The sequence below is a fragment of the Sapajus apella genome, unplaced genomic scaffold (genome assembly GCF_009761245.1).
Source record: "Sapajus apella isolate SASKATOON/1434 unplaced genomic scaffold, GSC_monkey_1.0 scaffold80, whole genome shotgun sequence".
NCBI lineage: Eukaryota > Metazoa > Chordata > Mammalia > Primates > Cebidae > Sapajus > Sapajus apella.
This window is the reverse complement of record NW_022437020.1, coordinates 2,027,261-2,051,328: the sequence shown is the minus strand read 5'-3', so window position 1 is coordinate 2,051,328 and position 24,068 is coordinate 2,027,261. Positions and strand designations below refer to the sequence as shown.

Sequence of the window (24,068 nt, the reverse complement as noted above, 5' to 3'; positions counted from 1 at the left end):
TTCATTGTGGCTTTCTTTATAATAACAAAAGACCAAAAACAACCCAATATTAAATACGAGGGGAAAAGTGTGAACTGACATCTATCTACATGGTAGAATGCTTTGCAACTGTAAAAGGAAAAAGGATGATCTCTACATAATGATATGAATTTATCTCAGTCATGAAAATAAGCAGGTGCAAAACTGAGTATGTTCTCTTCTGTATCAAAAGGAAAATACACACACACACACACACACACACACACACACACACACACACACATTTTAAAGAGAAACAATGGAAAGATAAACTTACAACTGACAGAAACAGTGACCCATTAAGGAGGAAGAGATGAAAGCTGGGGAACAAAAATGAAAACAAGATGCTCCAAATGTACCTTGTTTTATAGTTGTGACTTTCAACCATGTAAGTGTTTTTACATAATTTAAAAAATTAAATTGATAGGCGGGTGACGAACAATGAGAACACTTGGGCACAGGGAAGGGAACAACACACACAGGGCAAGGTGTGGGGAGTGGCGGGAAGGGGAGGGACATTAAAGCAGGGCAGGGAAGATGCGGAGGGATAGCATCAAGAGAAATGCCCGATGTAGGCGACAGGGGGTGGCGGGGGTGGCACACAGGGATGGAGACAGCAAACCAGCATGGCATGTATGTACCTATGCAAGAATCCTGCAGGATGCAGGATGTGCATATGTATCCCAGAGCCCATATACAATGAAAAAAAAATCCCCTCCAAAAAAAAAAATTAAATTGAATCAAAATGAGAAAAGCAATCTCTAAGTATTGAAAATAAATGAAACAAGAGTCTAACAATATATTAAGTTGGTGGCATTAACCACAAAGCGAAAAGAATAACTTTGAATATTTAAAAATATATTTTGATTGTACATCATTAGTGTGATATATTCTAAGAACAAAAAGAAATGCAAAGAAATCACACTTTGCATTTGAGCATTTTTTTATTGCAAAGAAATCACATTTTGCATTTGAGCATTTTTTTAATTAACAGTAAAACTGGTATTGCTATTTGGAAAAATGCGTTTAGGATAAAGCAAACACATAATTATGTTAACATTTTTAGAAACGAAAATTTCACGGCCAGGTGCAGTGGCTCATGCCTGTAATCACAGCACTTTGGGAGGCCAAGGTGGGCAGATCACGAGGTCATGAGATTGAGACACATAGTGAAACCCTGTCCCTACTAAAATACAAAAAATTAGCTGGCTGTGGTGGCACACGCCTGTAGTCCCAGCTACTCAGGAGGCTGAGACAGGGGAATCACTTGAACCGGAGGTGGAGGCTTCAGTGAGACAAGACCTTGCCACTGTACTCCAACCACCACGGGGAAAGAGCAAGACTCTGTCTTAAAAAAAAAAAAAAAAAAAAAAAAAAATTCTACCTAAGGAAAAAGAGGTAGCAATCATCCTACATTTGATCTAGAAATGTCAGCCTGGACTCAGAATACACTAAAAACCAGTTTATAGGAAATACAGGTATAGGGGAAATAAGTTAAACTATACCAAGAAGAAGCAATCAATTAGATCCAGAATGTGAACGTGCACAAAACAAAGAGGGATTTAGGGGAGAAGGGTCTGTTATAAGGAAACAGCTCCAAAACATACCAAGAGATGAAAAAGCAAGCACAGAAAAGTATGCATGCTGTACTACCATTTGTATTTAAGAGGGAGAAAACATTCATTTCTCAAGAGCATCAGGAAGTAATAGGAATACGTTTTTCAGTTTTAAGCCATGTAGATGTATTACTTATTCAAAACAATTACAAAGAAAACATACTGTACATTAAACCTAAAGTTTACTTTTGGGTGTATTGTGAATATTATAAAAGCAATACGCAGATCACTGTACAAATCATACAAGTTAATTTTCTTTTACAAAAAAGAAAACATATCTTAAAATTTAAATTTTAACTGTCATGAAGATATTTTTAAATTCTATCAAATTAAATAATAACCTTAAAAAGAAAATTTCAAAGCACAAATATTCACTTCTTAATACCTCATACTGCAAGCTAGACACTACGCTAAACAATTTATAAGTATGGAATTATTCAACTAATCATCCAAATCCTTTGAAATAGATACTATTACTCTATTTTGTAAATGAGACAGTTGAGGGGATATAACTTGCCCAAGGTCTTATAACTGGGAAGTGGTAGAACCAAATTCCAGATAACTGGCTGACTCTTTCTCTGGAGACTCAACATTGAACCACAGCTCAACAAAGCTGCTGAAGGGTAGCCAGTAAAGCCTGGCCAAAAACATGGCAGAAATGGCACAGATGAACCACAGTCTGGAGAAAAAGAATGATAATATCTTCATTTCTGTATTTAACTAATTTATTTATATTCTGAGACAGGGTTTCGCTCTGTCACCCAGGATGGAGTGCAGTGGCATGATCTCAACCCACTGCAGCCTCTGCCTCCCAGGCTCAAGCGATCCTCCCACCTCAGCCTCCATGTAGCTAGGATTACAGGTGTGCATCCTACTACTCTCGGCTAGTATTTTAACTTTTTATAGAGACAAGGTCTCACTATATATTGCCCAGACCGGACTTGAACTCCTAGGCTCAAGTGATCCTCTGGCTTCAGCCTCCCAAAGTGCTGGGATTACAGGAGTGAGCCACTTTACCTGGTCTCCCTCGTTTCTTTAAAGTTCACTATGAGGGTGTCCTTACCAATAACTACTTCAGAGTTTCTCCTCACAAGCATCCCTTTACCTCTTGCTTTTAAAGATATTCACACAGGACAGAGAAAATCACTTTCTGGTATCAGAGAGAAAATATACTGCATGTCCAATCCAATGAGAACAAATACAAATGGCATGAAAATCTCAATATAACAAAATGTTTACAGTATTTACCAATATTTTATTTATTCCAATTCTCTAAATCCTTTATGTTTGCCACAACACAATATGTGCACGTATATCCAAGATAATTAAGAATGCTTGTGATCTACAACACCTCTTATTTGCAGCCAAAATACAGAAGTGTCCACCAAGCTTTGCCCTTGGGTTTTTACATCACTCAAACGAATTCAAACTTTCTACAGTAACATAAAAAGAAAACATTTCATCTCCTCCTTCACTCTACACCTTCTGCAAATCAACTTGGTTGTGAGTAGACCTGTGGGAGCTTAGAGTATTAAGCTCACAGAAACGCAGCTCAGAATGCACACCTCAAAGCATTAGGCAGGTGTGGTCTACAAGTCTGTCCTTAAAACGCACTGTATCAACAGAAATCCAGTCCACAGGGCCCAGGTTGTGGAGACTCACCGACACTGACTTCACTTACCCTCGCTGGCATTTTCTTTCAGCTGTTCTTCATATTCTTGCATTGCTGACACACAGCTGTTGTGAATCAGTTCACCCAGGCGTTTTAGATCTGCCACCGACTTATCTACCAGCTCAGCGTCACGTGCTATGCACTCCAGCCTGAGGAGGAACAAATACCGGGACACTTCAGGGCCCTGTGTCCACTCTTCTTAAATGTCATGAGATTCCACTAGGCCTCATATCAGCTTCTCCTGTAAAGACACTTTTCTCTGCTTTCCTTTCATCATTCTAAGGATCCAAGAAGAACCCCTGGACACTGGCTGAAGGCTAACACATTCATTTTCCGTCATAAAGAATTGTGGAATATTCCACAAAACAAAGTCATTCCAAAAAACAGAGAAGAAAGAAAGAAACAAGGAAAACCAACTTTATTAAATCAATGGACTGTCTGTTAGTGGTAGCTGGTGAAAGGGCCTGAAGACCAACTGTACTAGTTTGCTTTTCTGCATTCACTTTCCTTCCTTCAGCCTACTTTCATTCCCTGCAATGTTCCCAGAAGCAGAGTACAGTTACTTCTACTGAGGTTTAATTGATCTCCATGTCATATGAAGCACACAAATATATTAACAGCTAAAAAAAACAGACTGTCAAAAGGTGCCAAACCCCCTTTTTCACATCCTGTTGGCTTTTACAGTAACTGGCCCAAAGACAGGCAGTCTTCCCCTACGTGGTCAGCAACAGTCCTAGAAAAATGTCACTGACTTTCTTGGTTTTGCTGTGGCTTAATGTTACACATCACTACCTCCTCTCCAAATGGAGAAGACAATACAAAAAAGAGGCTTAAAATTTTCACCCAGTATGGAAGTTTATCAGAAGAAAGAGAAGGGAGCCCAATATTTCCTTTAAATTAAGGCTTTTTAGATTTTATAGAAAGCAAAGTACCAAACTATTTGAAACAGAGTCTTCTGTTAGTATCAAACTGAAAATTTTTCTAAATGCTTGTACAATAGTAACAACACCTACTCTTCTGGAAGTTATTTTTGGCAAGGCTATATAAGCCCTGTGCATTTAATCTTCATGAAATCCTGTTAATTAGCAGAATATTATAAATTCATAAACAGCCTTTTACCTTTGACATTACTAAATCTAAGAACTAGGACACGAATAATAACTACATACATTCTTTTTAACTGGAATTAAATGAACCTCTCTCTGGAAATTATTTCATGCACTATGGTTTGGAATACACTTGATTCATCTCCTTCACAAAGGTGAAGGTCTTTTTATGGATGGTCTGTCCTTATCATCTTTATCATCCCTCTGCAGAGGGACATGAATCAACAGGCACCCAATATATAAATGTTTGTAAATAAATGTTTTCAGAAAAAAAAAAGTTCCCAGCATTAGTATTAAATGGAAAAAATTACCAAAAAAGAGCATACTATACAATAAAAACAAAAAAGAAGAAGATAAGGGACTATTCTACTGAACTTACCGTTCAAGAGGTAGACCGAACTTCTTATAAGCCTTGATGAACCTAAGAATAGGATCAATAAAACACATTAAAAGAGACTTACTTTACTCATGTTGATGCTACCATATCCTGTGATGACATGAGCCATGCAAATTGTCAAAAAGAGGCTGGGCTCAATCCTTGCAACTATCAAAAGATGAATAAATGCCGAATGTCTTTGAAACCAGTCAACTTAAAATAATGACTGCTGAAAATCTATTCAAATTAAAAATCAACTTTATTCTCAGTGACTGACCATGAACTTGCTTAGATATATGCTGGATAACTGCGACTTAATGCTAATATCCTTTTCAGAAGGTACAAGTCTATAGACTTCACTACACAATAAAGGATTCCATCATCACAACTCTATTGTGATAAAACCCTGATCAGCCTACTCAGTTCACTGCTACTTTCAATACCATATTTTTCATTATTAGAAAACTGACGATTTTCCAGCTGTAAGATTTTTAGGACTGTCTCAAATAGTTTTCGGAAAAAAGCAAAGTAAATTGTGATTTAAAACTTCTTAGGCAAATGATTTTGGAACTCTACTGACCTCTTTTACTAAAAATCCAATCTATCTTCCCACAAATGTCTATCCTAAACTATGCTACACACCAACTCATGCCATCATCCCCATTCCTATAGGATGGCCACTAGTACTTTCGACTAAAATCCAGGACTTCATGACACAACAAGGACATCATGTAATTAGCCAAATTACTATGATAATTGGGTTCTAGAACAGTGTATGGACAGATACTAAGGGAAAAAATGGAAATGAGAAGACAAGGCTACAGAAGAAAATGGAACTGAATATGACAATAGCTAAAAACAAGATTAAAGGACCAGCATGGACACAAGGGTTAGGAAAGTATTATATACGAACAAAACCTGAGGATTACTCCTTAACTCTGCATTTCTCCTCTTGACAGACGTTGAAATATTTTATGTCTAAAAATAACAACATTTCCAGAATGGAAGACTAAGGGTCTGTGAAAATCTGCTCCTCCATAAAAGCAATAGGACCGCTGGCATAAACTGTCACAATCAGTGTTGTCACGACTCTGAAAATTAACCAAAGGTGTGCAGCCATCTAAGAAATTTATTCAAGAAAACAGCTCAGCAAGCTTCACGTTTTTTAACTTGCACTATTCCCATCCCCTTATCCCCAGCTGCATGACAGCCCTGAAAACAAACACTTCTGCAACTACAATAGCTGTGCCACCCAGCAGCACAGCAGCCACTGGAGGGTGAAGAAGAGGTTGAGAGTTCCCCAAAAGCCCTATTCCCAGAGAATGATTGGACCTGGCCAACAACACCCTGAGAAGCTCCGCTCTCAGGCTTGTCTTTATTGGACTGACCCAGAACTCACTCTGTGTGAACAGCCCTGTCCACAACTGACTGGTCAAAAACAATTAGATGCAAAGGTTTAACACATCATGATGGCCTGAGCAACATTACCAATTGGAAATAAGGAAAGGTTGATCAAAGACAAATTGAGGGGAAAGATGTCCACAGGAGACTCTGAAAAGCTCTAACACATGTGCAGGTCTGTATCCCTGCAGAGGAAAGATCTCAGAGGGTCTTACCCCACAATTCTGGCTGACCTTGAGAAACTGCACAAGCAGGAACTGAACATCAAGGCAGAGTTGTCAACTGCCTTGCAGAGCATTGAAACATGCCCCAAGACACACACCAAGCCCTTCAACAAAGGCGGGTAGACTTACAGGCTCAAAACATTTAGGGAATTCTCTGTTCCATCATTAGCTGACCACTAAGCTCAAGTAGAAACTACAAATAACATGACAAAGGATATAGACTTCAGGAAACTAGTACAGCAGAGTCACTAAACAAGCAAATACAACAGCAGCGGCAAACACAACATATGGCTGGCAGGGGAATCTGATTTCCAGAGTTGCCACATGACTTAAAATGTCCAATTTTTCAAGAGAAAAACTATGGGACATATAGAAAACCAAAAAGTAGGCTGGGCACAGTGGCTCACACCTGTAATCCCAGCACTTTGGGGGCCAAGATGAGTGTACTACCGAAGGTCAGGGGTTCAAGACCAGCCTGGCCAACATGGTGAGACCCACCCATACTAAAAATACAAAAATTAGCCGGGTGTGGTGGTGGGCACCTGTAATCCCAGCTACTCGGGAGGCTGAGGTAGTAGAATCACTTGAAACCAGGAGGCAGAGATTTCAGTGAGCTAAGATCACACCATTGCACTCCAGCCTAGGTGACAGGAGCAAAACTCTCTCAAAAAAAAAAAAAAAAAGGTACAATGTATACATAGGAAAAAAAGCAGGTACTAGAAACAGTCCCTAAGGAAGTCCAGCATGTAGACTTACAAGACAAGGACGTTAATCAGCTATTATAAATATTTACGAGAGTCAAAATAAAATCTGCCTAAAGAATTAAAAAGAAAGGATGAAAATGGTTATCAATAGAAACAGAAATGCTCTGTTTAAAAACACAAATTTTTTAAAGAGTAAAATAGAAATTCTGGAGTTGAAACTACAATAACTGATATGAAAAAAAAATCACTTGGGAGGCTCAACAGCAGATATAAGCCTGAAGAAGAGAGAACAGGCAAACCTGAAGATAGGCCAACTGAGATGATCCCACGTGAGAAACAGAAAAATAGTATTTAAACTTTCCTTCAAAAATGAAGATCAAATTCAGACAGTGCCAGCTAAGCCAAAACAGGGAATCTGTTGTTAGCAGACCTGCCTCAAAAGAAAATACTAAGACAGCCCTTTGGGTAGACATGAAAGGACACAGAACAGTAACTGAAATCACATGAAGAAGTAAGAGCATCCATGGGATAGTAAAGTAAATATAAAGACAGTATATATGTATTTTTGTTTGTAACTCTTTTCCTTCTCTTTGATTTTAAAAACTGACTAGGCCAGGTGTGGTAGCTCATGCCTATAATCCCAGCACTCTGGGAGGCCAAGGCCCATGGATCACCTGAGGTCAGGGGTTGGAGACCAACCTGGCTAACATGGTGAAACCCCGTTTCTACTAAAAATACAAAAAAATTAGTCGGGTGTGGTGGTGGGTGCCTGTAATCTCAGCTACTCAGGAGGCTGAAGCGGGAGAGTCACTCGAACCTGGGAGGCTTCAGAGGGCCAAGATTGCACCACTGCACCCAGCCTGGGTGAGAAGAGTGAAACTGTCTCAAATAAAAAAAGAAAACTATATAAAATATTAATTATAAAATTGCACTGATGGGTTTACGACGTGTAAAGATGTAATATGTGACAACAGCACAAGTGGGGGATGAGCTACAATTGGAGCAAAGTTTTTATAATGCCATTGAAATTAAATTGATACTAATTCAAAGTAAATTGGTCTAAGATGTTACTTGTAATCTCTAACAAAACCACTAAGAAAATAAGTGAAAAAAAAGTTTTTTATTTTAAAAAGGGTAATTAAAATGGTATAGTATTTATATACTTAACACAAAAGAAAGCAGTAATGGGGAAATAAAAAAACAAAAAGGACACGGCATATAGAAGACATACAACAAAATGCAGACCTGCTACTTTATCAGTAACTGCATTAAATGCAAATAGATTAAACACTCCAACCACAAAAAGAGATTGGCAGAAAAAACTTTTTTTTTTTTTTTTTTTTTGAGATAGAGTTTCCACTCTGTCACCCAGGCTGCAGTGCAGTGGCACCATCTCAGCTCACTGCAAACATCTGCCTCCCGGGTTCAAGCAATTCTCCTGCCTCAGTCTCAGCCTCCTGAGTGCGAGGGATTGCAGGCGTGCATCACCAAACCTGGCTAATTTTTTGTATTTTTAGTAGAGAGGGTTTCGCCATATTGCCCAGGCTGGTCTCATACTCCTGGACTCCAGCAATCTGCCTGCCTTGGCCTTCCGAAGTGCTGGGGGTACAGGTGTAAACCACCATGACTGACCATTTTTTAAATTTCAAATAGCCAAAAAGAAAGGTGGAGTGTCTATACTAATAACAAACTGAAAATAGGCATTAAAACAAAAATTGTTACTAGAGACACAGAAATACATGTTACAATAATAAAAAGGCCAATCGAGGCCTACCAATCATAAAAATATATACAATTAATAAGAGCCCAAAAACACATGAAGCAAAAACTAACAGAACTGAAGGAACAAATGGATCATGTAAGAGTAACAGAGATGTCAACAGCCTATTTTCAATAAAGGATAGAACAGCTAGGCCAGGCACGGTGGCTCGGTGGCTCAGGCCTATAATCGCAACACGTCGGAGGCTGAAACAGGAGTATCACTTGAGGCTGGGAGTCTGAGACCAGCCTGACAACATAATGAAACCTTGTCTCCACACACAAAAAAATTGTTTTTAAATCAGCCAGACATGGTAGCACATGCCTGTAGTACTGGCTACCTGGGAGGCTGAGGCACAAGAATCATTTGAGCCCAGGAGTGTGGAGTTACTGTGAGCTATGATCACACCACTGCAATCCAGCCTGGGCAAGACAGCAAGATCCTGTCTCTACCAAAATAACCACGACTAGACAGAAAATCAATAAAGAAAATAAAGACAGGCCAAAACGGGCGAATAACAAGGTCAGGAGATCGAGACCATCCTGGCCAACATGGTAAAACCCCGTCTCTAACCAAAAATACAAAAATTAGCTGGGCCTGATGACGCATGCCTATAGTCCCAGCTACTTGGGAGGCTGAGGCAGGAGAATCGCTTGAACCCGGGAGGCGGAGGTTGCAATGAGCCAAGATTGTGCCACTGTACTCCAGCCTGGCAACAGAGTGAGATTCCATCTCAAAAAAAAAGTAAACTGAAGACCTGAAAAGCACTAGGCCAAACATAGCTAGAGAACACACTGCCCCATAGCAGAAAACACATTCTTCTCAAAATAATACAGGGATAGGCAGCAAGAGGCAGTGGGGTATACATACATACATACAAGTTTGGCTACAAATTCAAAATTGGTAAGATGGTAAGGACAAGAGGGATGTGTTATATGCTACTCTGTCGGTATTTTGAAAGATTTATATTTTTCCACAGTAAATTAAAAAAGGAAAAAATAGGTGTGACATTTAAGTGAAAAGAAACACCTCATAGTTTCAAATATATTGACCTTAAAAGACTATTTAATATAATTATAATATGGATTGGACCATAAAACCATCTTATACTTTCTGTTTTCTTCAGGCTTTAAAAAGAAAATATGGAAACTGGAAAAAAAAAATAATGTGGAAGCAACGATTTTAGATTCCATTTTTTGGAGGACAGAGAGGTTTGAATTAGATACCAAGAAATGTATAGTAAACACTCACATAGAAAGATGTCTAAAATTGATTTTAAATGGGATGGGGAAAGCAAGGTACTGAACACGTTGTACGTACTAATAATAAACTAAAGCAAACCACCAGCAGACTGCTATCAGTACAAACACAGGTGGGATTGGGACTGTGAGGGAGGGAGAGGTAGTCAGGGTAGACTTATTTGTACCATATTTATTTTTGATTTATGTTGTTTCTTTTATATACAGATATTTAAGTCTGTATATGTATGTGTGTGTGTGTATATATATATATATATATATGTCAATTATCTCTTTCCCCCTAGTTGAACTTTCTTTGTGAAAATGTTCTGAGTAACCAGAGAATAAGAGAGAAACAGAGAGATGAGCAACAAATAAAAGTGATCTCAACTGAAAGAAACCATGGAGAAGGAAGAATCATCCTGAAGATTTGGGACAGGACCCAGCTTCTCTTGCCTTTTTTGTAGGTATTAGCCTCTGCCTACCCTGTCACAGCGTCCGGTATCCAGTCAACCCAAGACTTGACAGTATGCACTTGCAAAAAAGCTCAGTGAGAACAGAGCCTCCACCAACCTTCGGATCTCTGCATCAGTGAATCCCTCCACGAGGTCCTTCCGTACGCTCCTGGGACGCCCTCTGCGCTTTGGTTTCTTGTCATCATCAGAGTCTTCAGTCTCACTCTCGGAAGCAGAGGATCTCTGGGCCTGCCTCTTAGACTCAGTGTCAGAGTCACTGTCGTTTGTCTGAGCCTGAGGAAGATTGAGGCAAAGTCACACTGTAACATGTGCAAATTGCAAGTAGTGAAAGGACCAAGACCAGGCCACCTGAATTCTTCAGTACTCAGAACCTCTGACCATATCAGACAAGTCAACTTTCCTTTGACAAATAAGGGGAAAGAGACAGGTCACGTGATGGAGAAATACCCACTTAGGACAGTCACACTTTCAGACACGTTGTAATACAATGATAAGTGAACTGGATTAAAAATATTTGGTTATTTTTACAATATCCCATTATGAAACAGGTTCATGTTTACTTCTTTGGGCAAGTAATTCACTCTTTGTGCCTTTCTCATTTGAAAATGAAGACAATAGTATCTATAACAGGGTTTTCAGTAAGTTAAAGCACTTAGAAGTATGCCTAGCACATTGTAAGGGCTCAATAAATGGTACCTAGTGTTACCTAATACTGATTTACTGTGACTTTGGACAAATCTGTGTCTACTATCTCCAACAAAATGGGTAACAAAACTTGTTCTACTTACTTCAATGCTGTTACAACAACCAAATTAGACAGTGTTTGTGATAGACCTTTGTAAGTTGTGTAGTTGGTATATGTTTCTTATTTCTAGTTATACAGTCCTTCACTAAGTATTTATACCAAGTGCTGTGAACAGTTACAAACAGAGGTTTGACATTCTGAAAGTTGAAGGTAGTGGCAATTAGAGCCAAATTGTGAGGACTACTGGTTCTAATCTCAAAGGCAAAATGCAAACTTCTGTCAAATTCAGATCCTGTTCATCAGCTTCACAAAGAGCCAATTTGCAAAGACCAAATCAGATGTCTCACAGGTTTCCTCATGACCTCTGAGGATTTCTCCACCTTTCTTTGCTACGTTTCCTGGAGTATTAACTCTACTCTTGAAGCCTCTGTGTCAGAGGATCAATGCAAGGCCTCTGAATAATCAACACTTCTGCAGCCTTTACAGCATAAGAAGTACTTTCATATCTTTCATCTCACTTGATCACCTTTTTAGTGGAACTCCGAATTCGAGGCAGCATATAAATTTCTTCTAGCTCCTTCTGCCGCTCTTCCTCCTCTACTTTTTTCCTCTGTTCCTCTGGAATGATTTCATCCCAGTCCTTGTGAGGACGCTCTTCTAGCTCTTCTTCATCTTCCATTGTTGCAAAGTTGGCAACCTTAAAACAGACAACCATTGTCTGACTGACATTTCCCCATTTCTAAACACCATCTGCTAAAACACCAAATTATCCAGTGTTTTTAATCTAAGTAGACACTGTGGACAGTAATAGGAATTTTGTGATATGATATAATCAGATAATCAATTTTCTATTAATTTTTCCTTTATACCCCCCACAATCAACTTGTCAAATCCTCAAGTTCATCATAAATATCATAAATTTTACTGAAAAGCAGGGAAACAGTTACAGATACAAATTATTTTTATAAATTTTGTTGACTGAGTTGTTAAAAATCATATACATGTTCTAATAAATATAATACTCATAAAATTTAGATTGATTTAGATTATAAAATGCTTAATACTCAGCACTCCATATGAGCTTACATTTCCATAAATTGTATAGAGGTCATCTGAAACAATACATACCTCAAAGCACTCATTATCTAGCCAACTAGTTGCCTTATTCATTTTTATCAAAAATACAAAAGTTAAAGATGTGTGGTGATTTCATATGCTCACAAGTGCACTTTGGTCTTAGGAAATAAAATGAAAACATAAAATGGAAAAAAATTCAAATAAATCTGGAAGAATATTATCTTCATTTCATATCAAATATTATTTAATATCTGATATGTATTTGTACTAAAACAGTATGTATCCCAGAAAGAAAGTCATCTAAGCATATGTATTTCAGAGAACCAGACGAGGCGTATACAGAAACATCTACCACCTCTGACAGCCTCTGGGCAATGGCAGGCAGCCCCCAGCCTGGCTCCGCATTCTTCCTATTCCTTTCCTCCTAACCTTTGGAATAGTCATAAGGTATAAATGAGCTTCTGGAGGCTGCTCCATTCCTTAAAGTCATTTAGAGCTGACAGTGAAGTCAAGTTAGACTCACTTTATGACTTTTTGCTAAAATTAACTAAAATGTAGATTGATGTAAATATGCACATTAGTGGTTAATGCAGTAAGAAATTTAACTTTTCCAAAAGGGATGTAGTGGTTAAACGCCAGACACCGGCCCTTAATTTAAGATAGTGCTTAAAACACAGTTAAGAGTTACACAAGCACTGGTTTCTATTGCTGAAGAAAGAAGCGGTAGTCACAGAGGTGGAACTGAGTTGAAATAGTACAATGGACTGAATGAATATGTTCTCCCCAAAAGACATATGATGAAATCCTAACTCCCAATGTGAGGTGTTAGGAGGTCATGAGAACAGAGCCCTCGTAATAGGATTAGTACCCTTCTAAAACAGACCTCCAGAGAGCTCTCTAGCTTCTCTCTCTCTACCATGGGAAGGTAAGAAGTCAGCAGTCTGCAACCTGAGAGCCTCTACCAGAACCTGACCATCTCAAACTTCAAATCTTCAAAACTGTGAGAAATACATTTCTATTGTTTATAAACCACCCAGTCTATGGTACTTCATTGCAGGAACCCAAACTGACTATGACAAACACTAATAGTTCACCTTTACCCTTTTCCACCCCAGCCTCTGCATCCTGACACATTAACCCTGATCTAGAGCTCCTTGGCCCACTCAACTCCATCCTTGTTCTTACACTGAAATTTCTCCCTGTGGCCAGCTTTGGAACTCATCACACAATATTGCTTCCTTCCAAACACTTCACCCAATTTCCCCTAATCCAATTCAATCCTAATGGGCATACTGCCTTTAGCCATCATTGCAATCATCAGGTTTCTCTTGCGTCTCTACCTCCATGGAATCAACCCGTGGTCAATCCTTCCTACCATGTTGTCACATGAATCTTGGAGTCCTTTGCCATTTTAATGTTCCTGTGCCTCCAAAGCCAATCTCCCACCTTGGGATAGCCAACTGATCCAATTTCTCTGACCTCAAAAGTATTCCTGGTGAAAGTCATATGACCCTGCTGACTGGCTCCACAGCAAAGTTGTATCATCTCAATTCAGCTGACTCCCTATCAAGTTCCTCCCAACAACTCCCTGACTCATGCATGGCTGTCCCAAACCTTTTCCACTTCTTAAGCAAACACCTCACTACTTTACTAGTCATTAAGAGCATAAATGAAACCCCCAGAGCATCTCTTTCCCCCTCTTCCCTAAAGTGTACTTGTCCTTTTTCTTTCCAAGACCAAGTCTTCTATTTGTGCTTCTGACTGTATCCCTTCCGGTCTCCTCTAGGGCAATACGCCATCAAATCATCTCTTTCCCGAGAACCTTCAATATTTCCCTATATTCAAGTTCTTTCCTCCAACCAGAAACATGGTAACATCTTTCAAAACCTTGTCTTGCTTCAACTTTCTAGCCACAGAATTTACTGTCCCTATACTGTCCCTATACTCTTTCACTAAGCTTTTAGATAACATCGATACTCTGTGCTGCAACCTCCTATTCATCTGTTGCCCAGCTTCTGTGTTTAGTCCTCATTTCATGCAATTTTCTGTGATATGAGACACCAATGACACCATGAGACGCAACTGACACCTCTTTCTCTGGCTTACCAAACAATAAACAAATTAAAATCTCGCAAAGTCATCACAGCCTTCAAATTGTCACCTACTGTTTTCCTATCTTTGACCTCTCTTTGGTATCTCATCTATGAGCATCTTCCACAAGGCTCTACTCTGTCCTAGCTCCCCACACGTCCTGGTTCTCTACACGTCCTGGTTCTCCACCAAGCCCGCTTTTAAATCCTTTCTTTTCCTCCACACACTGACTCTGCACAGGATAGCCCACTTCAGTGGTTACTTGCACAGAGCCTACATTCACAACATACTTACAACTCAGAGAACCATATTGAGGATATGACTCAATTAGGGTAAAGAAAAAAGCAGAGCGCCTAGCACAAAGAAAGTGTTCACAAACATTAGTAACCCTTAGTTAATGAATCAATGCTGAGAACGCTCTCCCACAAAGATCTTTATACCTTAAACTGTGATAGAAGCTCATCTGTTGCACTTGTTGACACTTCATTTTCTCTCGTTTCAGCCAACCGCAAAATTTCATCTATATCCATTTCCTAAAAGAACAAAAAGCCAACACAAATAGAGTAAAACAGCAACAGATTAGTTGCCTAGTTACCCAGAAATTATTAGTATTTACTGAAAATGTTTGGTGCAAATAAACCAATTCTCCTGATATTTCATTTACTTTCAGTCTCAACTCCAAATCCTTTACATCCAATATCTCAAACTAGTATTTACAAATGACAAAGTGAAACTTCAAAAATTATAACAAAAAGAAATGGGAGGGAAAAAAAAAACAAAAAGTATCCTCAAATGCTTTATTAATTCCTTCCTACTCAATTTAGTAAGAGCTACGAGATTCCTATGAAAGAAAAACACACTGTCCTTCAAGTAATTACTTTTCTTTATAAAACTCTCTAACAGAATCTTCTTATAGAAAATTTAGACTCACAGGTAATACTTCTCAAAAAATTTTCCCTTTCTTCATTGTTAATTACCTGAGGTTCTGATTCCTCCCCTTCAAGTTCTTTGAAGAGATCCTCTGCTCCAAATTTCAAAATAGCTGTCAGCTCTTCTTTATTAAAAGGATTTGAGCTGTGGAAATAAAATGTAGTTGGTAGGAACATTAAATAACCTCTAAAGAGTTCTACTTCAGAATAACTATCCTTCAGGAAAATGTCAAATAACTGTTGAAAATATAAACTCTGCCTCAAGAAAAATGATTTCTCAACCATTCCATACTCTACCTGCAGGGTGAGTCTGTGGTGGTAACCCTAACCCAGTAGAATAGAAAATCAGTTACAGTCCTACTGGCTCACCTACTGCATGGGTAAGCCAGAAAAGTGACTAACGTTGTTACAGAATGGAGCTCTTTCTTCCCTTTGCCCTTTGACTCAGAAAGTTATCATTCACCAAGAATTTTCAACCTTCTCATCTCTGGTCCAAAACAAAAGACCCAGGCTCTTCTCGTCTAGGTTCCTCTTAAACAGAAAACTACCTGAAAACATTCTATTTAGGAAGGGCTAATTTGAATACACCTTTAACATAGCTGCAGCCGGGCACAATGGCTCAGGCCTGTAATCCCAGCACTTTGGGAGGCTGAGGCGGGCAGCTCACTTGAGGTTAGGAGTTCAAGACTTGTCTAACCAACATGGCAAAACCCGGTCTCTACTTAAAAAAAAAAAACAACACACACACACACACACACATTGGCCAGGTGTGGTGGTGCACACCTGTAGTCCCAGCTACTCAGGAGGCTGAGAGGCACAAGAATCACTTCAACGTGTGAGGCAGAGGTTGCAGTGAGCCAAGATCGTCCCAGTGCACTCCAGCCTGGGCGACATTCCATCTCAAAAAGAAAATTAAAAAAAAAATTTTTTTTCCAGTAGAGACTGGGTTTTGCCATGTTGGTTAGACAGGTCTCAAACTCCTAACCTTAAGTGACCTGCCCACCTCAGCCTCCCGGATTACAGGCATGAGCCATTGTGCCCAAACACAGCTGCAACACTGCCACAGAAGACACAACAATCTGCTCAAAATGTAAACTCTATAGGAGATGTAGCTGTGTCTCTTCCCAAAGCCAATTAAAACTTCATTACTTTCGTTTTATACCCTTGTTTCCAACAGAACAAAGCACAAAGCCCAACAATCCCCGCACAAACATTTTTGCCAATAGTTGAAAAACCAGCTGCCAATCCAATCTGGTGGACTCTCACCGCCGAAAAGTCAAAGGTGACATTATGCTGGGCTGACCCCAACACACAGCTCCACTGCTGTTGCTGTGTCATCTGTCATATGTGCAGCCAAGAGCATAGGGACGGGAGAGGCAAGAAAGAGAGGAGAGTACATAAGCAGGGGCTGAACGGCAGAAAAAGGAACCAAGAAGCTCAAATGGAGTGAGAATGCCATCCTATTGGCGGTCCTGGCCCGGCATTGTCCAGGCAATGAACAGACTAACGTCTGTGGTGGAGAACCCTATTATATCCAACGCAGATGTCAAATCTGTTTGATTCTGCCCATCTCCCAATCTTCCTGGCACTTACTTGGACCTTCCCGAGTTGTTTTCCAGGATCGTCCGGCCAGTGGTGTCCATCCGCTGAATCACCAGATGGTCTAATACCATCTTCTTTTTGGCCCGTTCTATGATCTCCTCCTCCACAGTCCCCTTTGTAACTAAGCGGTAAATATTCACCTGTAGGAAAAGGAACTGTTATGTTTATGCCTGAACCCCCAAAAAAAAACAAAGAAAGAGAAAGATTACCTCTGTCAAATACCAAGAGGGGAAAATTTAAACAGAATTTATTCTCTAACCATAAAATACTATAAGCCATCCAAGCAGGCAGCTTAAGTAGATGCAATATTTTTAGTATGTGCAGCAGGTTACAGTCTTAAATAAAACTGCCCCTAAAGAGCTGTCATTGTGTCCTGTTCCATCAATAAAAATCGTGCTAAAGAATAATTGGTTCCACTTATAGAAAGAAACAGAATCTTTGGCTAAGAATGAAATTTATGAGTTATCTAATATGGAACAGACTTTGAGATTCATAAACAAAAAAGTGTGTGGTTTACCAAAGTACCTTTGAAGCTAACATTGTCATGTATAATAAAAACTGACCATCTTGAACAACAGGATACTTAACTTTTCCATACTAAAAAAGAGAAAAAGTTCAGTTCTAAGTCTATTCATCATAAATCTCTCTCAAGATGAACACACAAAAAGTCGCTGATGTTGTACTTTCAAACAGAGAAAAAGACCATTCCTTAAAAGGTTCATCTTGGACGCAAAGACAACATCTCTGTTTTAGTTAACAGAAATCAGGCTTCAGGGGAAATAAAAGCAAAACCGGGAAAAAGCATTTTGTAAATGTCCTGAAAGCGCTGAAGAAGGCCCTCAGCCCCCCACCCTAAAGCCATTTCCAGAAGCCTCTCCACACTGACCTGCTTCTTCTGACCAATTCTATGCGCTCGGGCTTGTGCCTGCAAGTCATTCTGGGGGTTCCAATCAGAGTCAAAGATGACGACTGTGTCCGCTGAAGCCAAATTGATTCCCAGGCCACCAGCCCTTGTCGAGAGCAGGAAACAGAAGTCCTGTACACAATGCAATATACTACTTTATGCAGTGGCCTTCTCAGAAACAGTTTCACAGTCCAATAAGCCCTTATACCTGGAAACCCCTGCAGGTGTGAAGAAAAGTGAGATATGATGGACAAACTTTATGGAGGCTAAAAGAATGTCAGGGACTTGATGGTAGAATGAATTTTCATTTGATTAAGAGGCAAAGTCAGTGCCGTGAACAAAGGAGTAAAGTAGAATCTAATCAGGCGATGGGAACGAGAGAATTAGTGTCACCTCCCAGCTACGACTAATATATGAGAAGTTAACAGCAACAATAATAAAAACAGACAAACAATTATCATGGAGATCGTTAACTCCAGGAAGTCACCGGTACAATTATTTTCAGGGAAAAGGTAGATTATGCCAGATAAGGCAGTCAGTATAAACAGAGACACTTTATTATGTAAATATTTATGTTTGTTAGGCTGGTGAGAAATATAGAAATGCTGCACTAAACGGATCATATATTGGAAGTGTTGAGAAGCACAGGATCCTTAATTACCATAAAACATGGTAAAATAATAAAAAAAATCAAAACAGGTTTGGCTGGAGAGCAATGTGTAGAACCACCCAGGCACTGACACTCCAGTTTCCATAGCAATGACTGTGGCTGCCCAGTGGGCCGCCACAGCACATCTGCCTGCGTCTGAATGCTCAAAAAAATATGGGGGCCAGAGAAAAAGAATATATAAGCCAGGGGAGAAAAACATGAAATATTTCTGTTTTCAGGGAGTATGATCATATATGTCAAACCTGATGCCTTTGTGGCAGAGAATTAGCACTCAAAAGCTGGCAGTCCTGAGTTCCATCTTGATAAATGGGTATATTTAGCATACACATGGAGATGCAATGAAAAGATCTCCATGTTCTAATAGTCATATTCAACAACATTATGCCATAGAAATAAAAATGGAGAGAGCTGCCTCACAAGAATTTTAAACAATTCCAATAAAGAAGTGATCAACAGGTGTGTCTAGTCACATAATCTGTGATTCTTAGGAGAAATATTAAGCACCACCACACTCCAAAGAGAAGGCAAAAGACAAATAGTGGGCAGTTTAAGATGAAATATCTAAAACAAATGAAATCTGGAGTGAAAATGATCTATCAACCAACAATCTGCTATGCCACTCTTTAGCAAGGATAACTTATAATATGGATTATAGTATATTGTATTCATCTCTTACCAAATTGACTAAGGTTAAAAAATTATAAAAATGCCACTAACAGTGAGGTGGTTAAATAAATAAATGGTACAGGCATAAGAAAACATTAAAAAATTTTTTTGAGAAAGGGTCTCATCCTGTTGCCCAGGCTGAAGTGCAGTGGGGTGATCCGAGTTCACTGCAGCCTCAAGCTCCTGGCCTGAAGGGATCCTCCTGCCTCAGTCACCTGAGTAGCTGGGACCACAAATGTAAAACACTGTGCATGGCTCATTTTTTTGTTGTTGTTGTTGAGACAGGGTCTTGTCTAAAAATTAAATTTTGTAAAATTTTTAATAACATGGATAATTTTTTTTTGTAGAGACAGGTCTCACTATGTTGACCAGGCTGGTCTCAAACTCCTAGTCTCAAGTGATCCTCCCCCATCTTGGCCTCCTACAGTGCTAAGATTACAGGTGTAAGCCACCATGCACCTAGCCTCAAAGTATGATTTTGAAGGGAATAAAACTATATGCAACATGACCCGAATTAGGTAAGCATATAAATGGTTCCGTCTATTAGGAATGGAAATATACCCCCAAAGACGTGAACAGCAAGTTGTATCTAGAATGAGAGTTTTTGTACAACTATTTTTTATTTGTACTCTTTACCATCTTCCCAATAGTCTAAGTAAGCAAGTAATATTTAATTTTTTAAAGGAACTTTTAAAACACTACAGAAATGGTAGAGAAGTTGTATTCTATACAGCCATCATGGGGAGTGGGAATCAACTGGGAGCTATGCAAAAGCAACTTTTTTTTCCCCGAGACAAGGAAGTATGAAACTTCAACTCATACTATCTTTTAAACTAAGAGTAGGGAACATAAAACCAATTTCAACCAATACTATATGATAAAAATAGTGGACATTTAGAGTGCTTACTATGTGCTAGGCAATGTGATGAGTGCTTTATGTTGATTATCAAATCTAATCCTCACAGCAATATTACAAAATGAGTATCAGAATCACCATGATTTAACAGTTAAGGAAACAAAGAGCAAGAAAAGGAGGAATGGGAATTAACCAATGACCAATGTCCTTAATTATTCCATTCCTCTTATCTTTAATGAATCAGAGCCTTTGCTCTGATTAATGCCCAAAGCTCCTCAAGAAGTAAATTTTTAGGCTACAGAAGTAGCCAGAATACTAGTCTAACTAGGATTTCTAGACTCTAAGGGCAGGCAGCAGAGCATTCTGCAGTAACAGGCATCAAGAGTTTTTAAAGCTCTTCAGAAAGCTAACCCTGTTCTATTAAAAAAAAAAAAAAAAAAAAGGAGGCTCAGGCTCCAGAAATTAGCATTCTCTGTAAAACACCTCTATTTCAGGTTCCCTCCACTGCTTCCTTTATCTCTACACATTATTACAGTTTTATTCACACCAAAACTCTTCTCTTCCACTTCTCTCAAATCCCATGGCATTTGATGATCTGATATGCATAAACTACAATGCTGTCATACCTTTTAATTCATCCTAAGTAGCTCTTCTATATGCGTCCCCCAAACAAAATACGATGCCAAATCCAAGCTCGACACTGACTGGTAAAATGTTGCTGTTAGTGACAGCAAGAACATTAAGCTACACTGTATCAGAAGTCCAACAAATTTGAGACATAGCAAATATATTTTTCAGGACTTAGTCACCAAGAGTACAGAGATTAGAACCTTCTAATACAATACATATGTCAACATTAATTCTATGGGCCAACCCTTCCCTACTCCTGCCTTACTGCTCTTCCAGGCCCAAGGATTTGGCATCTAGAAGCTACTAGGAGAACCACTCTGTTGTCAACCCAGAATGGGAGAATAAATAAGCACATATTTGTTTTTCTGGAGTGACAACAAAATACCATTTTTATGTGAGAGATTTCTCATTTTCTTCTCAAGCCAAAAGAATTGCACTATGAATTGTTTCTGAAACAGAATACATGAAGATAGAAAGATTTTCCCCTTGATGAAGAGCCCATTACCCAGATAACAAAGCCATGCATAGTATACCTCAGACCCATCTGCATTGAAGTGGTCCAGTGCCTGTTTGCGGATTTCTCCCTTGATGGAACCATCCAGACGCTGTAAAAATAAACCGCAAGAAAATTGTAAGGTAGGAAGATCAACTACACTAGAACAGAACAGCAGACATGGAACCTTTATCGCCTGAACACCCACTGAGTAAAAATAACTGGAATGCACTGGCAAAGTGCTATCAAGAAGCTGTGCTTAAGAAGCACCCTACTTGACCTGAGCTCTCCAGTTACAGACTCAAGGTTATAAGCTTATGATTCAAAGGGCTGCCTAGGCTTAGCCAAGGATCAGAATGGCTGCCAGGACCTAAAAGGAGAAAGATGAAAACACAACCCGTGCTTAGAGGCTAGATTTACTTCAGTATCTGTAGGTACTGCAAAGATTGGGAAACAGGACCACAGGTCACCAGTAATAAGCTCCTGCAGATAAATGATTCTTCTTAGCTAATATGGCTAAAACTATCACTTAAAGTATCACACAAACCACAAAATTATTTATATAATAATTCTGTTGAAAAAACACTTTGCTGAATCGTTGAAAATGTTAAAATTCATCGTATATCACAGCTTTGCCAAAAATTACTCTCTGAAATCACAGCAAACTGTTCGGGCAGCCAAACCACATGTGAATTCAAAGAGCGCCGCTGGCATTTATTAGCAGGCATCATTCCTTTATTAGAACACATGTCAGCTTTACATGTAAAACAATGTCACCATTGAGAAACCATCAACACATAAAACACTAAAGAATTCTCACCTATATGCTATATCTTTGATAAAGCATTTCTCACTCTATAGAATCATTTTCACATTTCAACCCTCACAATCGCCACTTGAGCTGCACAAAATACTTCATTTTACAGAAGGCAAAAACTAACCTGAAAGGAGACTTGGCTGGCAGCAGACTCTGTGGAAGGGCCTACAAGTCCCCAGAACTCTCTTCACCAGACCTAACTCAAGTCAGCTCACACGTGAGAAGCCCCTGATTTCTTTGTCACTGACTACTCTACTCAGAGCCTTAAACCAAAGATACATTTAATGGCAGGTTCAGAGCCTTTACTTGAAATCAGAAAACCTAATGCCCCTTCTAATATTTCCATTAGTAGAGGACATTAATTATCTAAAAATCACTGATTAGGTATGACAGACCCAGCTTATCTATTCCCTAGAAAGAGAAACTATGCATTCTTGATTTACTTGGTATCACAGGATTTCCTAGGAATGAAAGCTCATAGGGATCTGACTCACTGACAGAGAACTGACTTTTTGCATTAGGCTGTCTCTTGGTAACAACCACAGCCTTAAGCTATATTCTAAGACAGCAGCTGAAAGACCACATAAGATATTATGGATATAACAATGCCTTTCAGGGTATTCTGAAAGACAACCTGATAGTGAGTCTTAAAACTGGGCCTTCTTAGGAGATAATCACTGACTCCAAGTTTCTTCAATCCAAACATTATTATGTGAGTTGGTAGAAGAGTCCATCCGTTCAAATTAAAAAAAAAAAAAAAAAGTTTTTAAATAAATCTTAAAAATCAAAGCACTATAAACCTATGCCAAGAGACAACATAAACTGCATATATGTCTACATGTCTATAGATAGATCAGAGTAAGTTTCTAATAGATTACATACACCTAAAGAAATGTTATTATGCCGAAGAATCTTTTCCCCACAGGAGATAACTGTGTGAAGATAACAACTCTAGTTAAAGAACTCCACAGAAAAGTGAGGGAGCCATTATCACTTACTTCAGGGACTAGGAAGGTTTCAAGTACCAATACTGCTACGGTCCCACCTCACAGCCAGGGCCAGCGTTTGGGGTGAACATCTGATACTGCCCTCTGTTCGAGGATTTGGGCTTCTGGAATTGAGCTCACACTTATTTCCTCTCTACTTCTACCATACACCTGCAATAAGATGCCATCTGACATCCTTTTTTTTCTTGCCCAATTTGACTTTCTCTAATCCTCCTACCCACCTTCATGATAGCAGGGGGTGGGGAGGTTGGGGAGGGATAACATTAGGAGAAATACCTAATGTAGGTGACAGGAGGATGGAGGCAGCAAACCACCATGGCATGTGTACACTATGTAACAATCCTGCAAGATCTGCAAATGTACCCCAGAACTTAAAGCATAATAATAATAAAAAAAAAAAACAATGGTCTTCTCATGACCACTTTCATGTGGTAGCCTAAAGTCATGAAAGTAAAAATTAAGACCCTCCTGGACCTTAACCTTATTTTTGAAACAAGAAAACTCTTATTTTCTACTTTAACAAGCAAAGCACGCAACCCAATGTAGGAAGGTTGGGGAGGGGAGGTGGGGAGAGAGATTGATGCCCCCAACCCCAAATACTGAATCACCTTACCTGGAAAGGATAGTGTTTAATAGTTAGGTATTCGGCCAGGATATCCAACATTCTCACCATCTGAGAGAAGATAAGCACTCGGTTCCCCCTTTCTCGAAGTCTTGTCAACAGTTTGTCTAATAAAATCAGCTTCCCACTGCTCCTTATGAGGGACTGAAAATTTAAAACATATTCCAGTAATTATGTTGAAACATAAATTTTAATCTTCTCTAATCTCTAAAAATTCTTATTTTTAAAAGTCATCTTTAAGGCTTTCTGAAGCCCTTAGCAATCTGGTTGAGCAGCAATTCCTGAAATGTTCTTTTTCCCAGTATCTGTGATACTATACTTTCCAGATCATTCCTAGTTATCGTTCTTTTTTTTTTTTTTTTTTTTTTT

General features: G+C 39.1%; 1 protein-coding gene across 9 annotated transcripts in view; it reads right to left on the bottom strand.

Moving 5' to 3' along the window:
* CHD2 (chromodomain helicase DNA binding protein 2) overlaps positions 1–24,068 on the bottom strand; it is a 160,279-nt gene that overhangs the window by 33,891 nt on the left and 102,320 nt on the right. For 8 of the 9 annotated variants that reach the window (XM_032252783.1, XM_032252785.1, XM_032252780.1 and 5 more), the window contains 10 exons: positions 23,691–23,843; positions 21,294–21,365; positions 17,921–18,070; positions 17,026–17,174; positions 15,481–15,577; positions 14,944–15,036; positions 11,862–12,032; positions 10,688–10,863; positions 4,792–4,833; positions 3,316–3,455 (listed from right to left, as the gene is read on the bottom strand). In XM_032252783.1, coding sequence (XP_032108674.1) covers positions 3,316–3,455; positions 4,792–4,833; positions 10,688–10,863; positions 11,862–12,032; positions 14,944–15,036; positions 15,481–15,577; positions 17,026–17,174; positions 17,921–18,070; positions 21,294–21,365; positions 23,691–23,843 — 1,243 coding nt within the window. The remainder of the gene's footprint in view (positions 1–3,315; positions 3,456–4,791; positions 4,834–10,687; positions 10,864–11,861; positions 12,033–14,943; positions 15,037–15,480; positions 15,578–17,025; positions 17,175–17,920; positions 18,071–21,293; positions 21,366–23,690; positions 23,844–24,068) is intronic. The other variant, XM_032252786.1, reaches the window with a different exon arrangement.